This window comes from Hippocampus comes, unplaced genomic scaffold, assembly GCF_001891065.2.
Source record: "Hippocampus comes isolate QL1 unplaced genomic scaffold, H_comes_QL1_v1.1 scaffold123, whole genome shotgun sequence".
Taxonomy (NCBI): domain Eukaryota; kingdom Metazoa; phylum Chordata; class Actinopteri; order Syngnathiformes; family Syngnathidae; genus Hippocampus; species Hippocampus comes.
Genome location: NW_017804997.1, coordinates 2,161,485 through 2,167,226, shown reverse-complemented (window position 1 = coordinate 2,167,226; position 5,742 = coordinate 2,161,485). Strand labels below are relative to the sequence as shown.

Here is a 5,742-nt window from a genome sequence, read left to right as displayed (position 1 = left end):
TCAGCCAATGAGCCGCACCTGCAGCGGTCCGCAACCACAAGAGGTGCCCACGTACGCGCTCCGTCGTGCGCAGCCCACAGCAATCTCATCTGACCAGCTCCAGGTTCGCTTGCCCACGCGCGGACAGATCACGTCACGTCACGTCCCGTCCCAACGACCTTTCGAGCACGATGGCATTTAAAGGCAGCAACGGCGTGGCCGTGGAGAGACGCGCGGATCTGGCGTCCCTCTTCTGCATGATCGGGCGACACGGTCCGGCCGTCGCTCTGGCCGTGTTCGCCGTGGTGTCCGTGCTGGCGGGTTTTGTCATCTACCGAACCGTGAGGGGAAGGAGGAGGAGGAAAAAGAAGACCACCGCAGGAAGCGAGACGGACAGAAAGAGCAGCCTCGCGGAGAGCGACGAGGCGGTGACGCAATCCGAGCTAGAACCGCAAGCGTGTGCGACTTCAACAGGTACGCGAACCACTTACGTCATGGTCACGATTAGCGTGACTGTAGGGGTAATATTACCAAGGGTTGCATGGAGATGTGGCTTGGAAGGGAAGTCTTTATTTTCTCACAATAATCTAACTCCCGGTTCGTTTATAGAAAATTACATAAATTAAAACAACCTTGACCCGCTTCATAGCCAGCCTATTTTTCCCCCCCGGCACGCCCCCTCGCCCCCCACTGCATGAACTTGCATCCACCCCAACAGAAATATTAAAATAGTTAATCTTTGAAGAGGGCGTGACATGTTTTGCCAAAACATATCCAGACACGATCATCGCTGAATTAACAATTTAACAACGTAAGATTCTGTACAAAACCACCAAGCAAACTGCGTGCGTGTCTTGGCTAGTCCATGACACAGAGCCTCAGCTCTCTCGCGGTCTTTTCTCAAGTAATGTTGCAAAGCCATATATGCAACACTGGATGAGTGTTTGGAAACTTTATCCATTCTAACATGGAGAGCTGCACATGGAAGCAATAAAATTAATTAAAAAGTTAATTTTCCCAGCCCTGCAACCTGAGCTTGATAGGAAATTTGTACTCCAGCACCTTATCGCAATGCTCCCTATATGAAGAAATGTTTTGGGCTGTATTTATTTCATCAGTTGAAATAACCCAGGGTTGATCTAAAACTCACATTTGCATTGTATGTGGGAACAGTTTGGAGAAGACCCTTTATGTTCCAGCAAAGTCCATAAAGCAATGCCTGGATGAAATTGCGGGGGGACTAAAACGGAGCCCTGACCCATTGGGAGAAACTTCAACATAAATTGAGAGCTAGGCCTTCTCTCAAGTCTCATGCAGCTGATCTCACAAACGTTCTTTTGGATGAATGGACGCATTCGCATACACAAGAAAGTCTGCGTGAAAACTGTAGAGGGGACAAACAAAATACTTGTTATAGTGCATCTGTATCTGCTTTTGACCTGGAAATAAGCACACAGAAGTGCATTTCTCCACTTAATGGGGAAAATCCCGATTACGTACTATACATTTGGATTAAGAAAGATTGCCAGGTGGTACGTATTCACCTATTCCACCGGTGTCAAACTAGAGGCCCGGGGGCCAGATGTGGCCCACGACATCATTCTTTATGGCCCCCAAAACAAATGATATGCATCAACTTCATGTTTCAACATTGCGATATTTCAAGCAGTGGTGGCCACCAATCCCTGTTTTAAAAAAATATTCTGTTTTTACAAGTACTCCATATTTCAAAAAAAAAACCAACTAAAAAGCAGCATTTAAAAAAACACACACACACACACACACACACACACACACACACACACAATGCATGCTCTAAAAGCTAATTAAGACGAACTGAAACTCAACAACAAAAGTGAAATGACATTTAAAAACGAGACCTTTCATGAAAAATCCCAAAGTATTATAATTCTGGTGAGACGGAAACAATTTTGGACACAATTCTTACTCCTCAGCGAAGTGTCAGTGACTGTATCAAACCACAAAGTCAAAAGTAGCGCAGCATACACATTTAATTTCCTTTATCTTTTGTGTCCTAGATGATGATGTGGCAAAAGAGGAACATGATCCCGCTGAGGCTCACCACCAAGTCAGACGTCGTGCTGCTGCTGCTGCTGAGAAGAACTCATCACCCTGCGAGACTGACAGCCAAACACCGGCCAACCAACATGCGACATCATTGCGAGTGGAGTCTGCGTCTTCCACAGAAGCCCACGTGTACTCCGAGGAGCCCAGTCAGAGTCTGCCAAGTGTTGCGGCAGAAATACAGAGGGGATCTGCTTCCGTTTACCATCCAATAACAACAGATTACACAATTAAGGACAAAGAGATTTCAGATGGCAACTTGAAGGAGCCCGAGGCAATTCAGGATCGTATGTGTCAAGAAGTAAGAACTCATTTTTGTTGTTCAAATTGTAATTTCACCTGAAGCTGGGTACACATACTGAGAATCAGGCCAAATTTGAGCATTTTGTCCTGATGACCAAAGTCGGCAAAATGGTCACCACCGACATTATGAAGCACAAAATACAAACCCCCAGCATATTCAATCAAGGACATACAAATGTAAAACTGTTTTTGTGACTACAGTGACTCAAATGACTGAAGTTTGAATTTCATGTTTTCTTCTTCAGGTAGAACAACATGAAGAAGACCAGACTGTAAACACGGATGCGGATTCTTACAAGAAAACCAGACAAGAGCCTTTGTCAAGTAACCCAGAGCGCTTTGAGGAAACCCTTCCAAAGAGAGACGAAGAAGATCAAAACAAACAAGACGACAAAAACGCAGCAGACACTGGAATGGCAGAGCTCAACCTCGATGTCGTTTCAATAGAGAAGAGCCCAAATGAGGACTTTGAGGAGGCGATGAAGCACCAAGATGGTGCAGATCCCAATGTATATTCCTATTTTCGCCTCCCTGAAGTCACCACTGAAGAGCAAGAGTTTGACGGCAGCAATACGTTGTCCGATGAAGCAATTGCAGAAGGTTTCGATGGCTTGAGCAACACAGCTTTCGATTTTGACTCTGAATCACCAGAATCGGATAATCGAGAAATTCAGGCTGAGTGTGAAGAGGAACAAAGCCTTATGAGCCATCAAGAGATGAATCTCCTTCCTGATGGTGGACGAGGAGAGAGTTGCAACATGGATGGCAATTCAGGAGTTCCACCTGTGGTTGACGCCGATATGCCAGATGTCACCTCCGAAACGACGCCCCAAATTGACTCTGACGTGTCACCTCATGATCAACAAGAACAGAAAGTAGACCTCCCAACTGTTGAAGATGAAACCGAAAAACTCTCTGGCCTTACCGAAAAAGATTCGTTCGCTACCGAGGGCGAGGCACCTGTTGACCATTTGTGCGAACCCCGCGTTTTGTCTTCTCACAAAGAGCAACAAAGTGTTCAAGAACTCGACCACGCCGCTTTGAAAAAGGCAAAAGTGGCTCTCATTCCAAACCTAGCTAGTGACAATGGAGCGTCCATCGACAAAGACCAGTATGGCGACAATGGAGAGAAGTCAAAAACTTTCGGGGAGCCAAGGTTTGACTCCGCAGGTGACGACCCCTCTCATGCGGCCAGTACGTCTTCCGCTCAAGACCAACAAACTGATCCGAATGTCGATTTTCCCGTCGCCTTCTCTGCTCCTGCTCCTGTCTTGACTGAACACAGGATGAACCTACTACCCAAGCTTCAAATTTGCCTCCCGCTCTTTCAGCCAAGCGAGCTGAGGGAAAACGACACGTGTGAAGGGGGTGAAGAAAGTGGCATTTCCAGCATGGCCGTCAGTCCTGAAATGCTCGAGCCCGGGAGTCACTTTGACACCACTGAGATGCCGGCGATAGATCACGAGTCACAGGTTGAGGCCAGGCTACAGCCTCCGACTTGCCTTTTGCCTGACAACGCAACTTTATCAGTCTTGGAGGAAGATGGAGTGGTGTATGAGCCTCACCCAGCTCCACTGCCAGAGCAGCCGTACAGTCAGAACACAGAATGTGCTCACGTTGAGTCATTGGCAACAAATGAGGACATGTTGGGCCCTCTCGTTGGGGAAGGCAACCAAAGAGAGTCAGACGTGTTTACAATGCCGGTCCAAAGTGATGAATGGCAAAGATCGTCAGATGTGAAGGTGGCTGAGGTTTCAAGTGAGAAATTGGAATGTGCAGAAAAGAAAGAGGCGCCGATGGCAAAAGACGAGGACTTTGTGAAGACTGAAATAAATATCATGGAGGCGACTATGGACCATAATGAGTGGATCACCGATGGCAACCCAAACTTCCCCTGGATGAATCTCTCCGCGCCATCTTTTGGTGGCGAGAACCACCAAGCAACCCAACAGCTTGCCACTGAAGAATGCAACCACTCAGATTCACAACCTCGAGATGTTCCTCGTGCCAAACAAACTGCTGGGTGTGATTTTGAAGAAAACGAAAAAAGTCAAAAAGTCAACGTGACCTTCTGCGTCCACTACATCACCAAATCGCCGTTGCAGATTTTGGCCGTAACAGGGAATCGGCGGGAGCTTGGGAACTGGAAGCGCTTCATCCCTTTGGAGAGCGCCAAGGATGGACACTGGGAGGCCGTGGTGGGCCTTCCGGCTGAGAATCACGTGCAATGGAAGTTTGTCGTTGTCGAACAGGGGCAAGTGTGTCGCTGGGAAGAATGCGGTAACCGGCTGCTCGATACAGGATGTGGCGAAGACCTGCTTGTGCACAAATTTTGGGGATTCCCGTGAGGCGTGATGGCTCGGGCTTTTAGATTGGCACCAAAAAGTAAGAGTTATACTCCATTATATTGAAATGCTAACTTTGTGACGTCTTCATACGAAATAAAAATGATGTATTAACATGGGCTATTTTAAAATGGGGCTATAGAGGATGGGTCACACAATTTCAGAAGCATACTCCCACTTATGTCACGCCTTTGAGTGGTTTCACGTACGGTACGTCACCATGGTGCGTTTGAACTGAAATGATGTTAACGTTTTCTACGCTGTCGCCACCACGTTATTTTTTTTGCACCAGTTGGATTGTTTGGCTTCAAATGTTGCATTTTGCACTGCATTCAACTAGCTACTGTTTTTGGTCATATATTCAGCAAATGTCATTGTGTACAGTTGGCCGTCATTGCAAATATCCATGTGCATCTCCGGTTAATGTGATGGACATGGGCACATTCTGTCCACTTCGGTAAAATGGCAGCATGGTTGCTTTGCTAATGAATGGCGGTACGAGCAATTTATTTTCATGGCGACAAGCCAGTATTTTTCTAACACGGGTTCCCGGAGGGGGGGAAAAAAAAAAAGTTTAAAACTGTCTAGCTTAATTATAGCACTCTAGTTCAAAAGCAATATCTGGGATTTATGCAATTAGCAGTTTTTTTTTTTTTTATACTGGGCAAGTTGCAGTGAAAGTTTATTTTGGAAACTAATACTTTTGATGGAAGACTCCCCATGTGAAAACATTCAGTTCACTTTTGTACTCGCGCAATAATCGAAGCAATAACCGGTGTGCACCAATGGCCTGATATTGTAAACTACACGTGTGATGCTGCTTTTGACCAAATGCATGTCCCGTCGTTGCTACATATACTAGTGCCTTGTTAGTTGGGTTTTTTTCCCCTCAATTGTCTTTTTTTTTTTTTAAATCTGTCTTGTCTATTCTACATATTATGCAATCTTGTGATATTACTACTGGATGTACCTAAAGACATTTCATAGTTGTGTGGCAGTCAATGCATTTATTAAAGGCCAGTTATTTGAA

At 46.0% G+C, this 5,742-nt stretch overlaps 1 protein-coding gene across 2 annotated transcripts; it reads left to right on the top strand.

Moving 5' to 3' along the window:
* On the top strand, positions 1 to 5,742 carry stbd1 (starch binding domain 1). Of its 2 annotated transcripts, none has more exons than XM_019894636.1 (3): positions 1 to 453; positions 2,019 to 2,365; positions 2,613 to 5,742. In XM_019894636.1, exons 1-3 carry the CDS (start codon positions 171 to 173, stop codon positions 4,713 to 4,715), a joined length of 2,733 nt encoding a protein of 910 aa, XP_019750195.1. In that variant the 5' UTR covers positions 1 to 170; the 3' UTR covers positions 4,716 to 5,742. The 2 variants fall into 2 exon arrangements, with proteins under 2 accessions (XP_019750195.1, XP_019750187.1); XM_019894628.1 differs by having other exon boundaries at positions 2 to 453; positions 2,019 to 2,368.

Excerpts from the sequence above, each read along its gene's own strand:
- stbd1 (XM_019894628.1), top strand. The coding sequence starts at position 171 with ATGGCATTTAAAGGCAGCAACGGCGTGGCCGTGGAGAGACGCGCGGAT. Across the intron at positions 454-2,018 it reads AGCGTGTGCGACTTCAACAG|ATGATGATGTGGCAAAAGAG; the intron begins GTACGCGAACCA and ends TTTGTGTCCTAG. Across the intron at positions 2,369-2,612 it reads ATCGTATGTGTCAAGAAGTA|GTAGAACAACATGAAGAAGA; the intron begins AGAACTCATTTT and ends TTTCTTCTTCAG.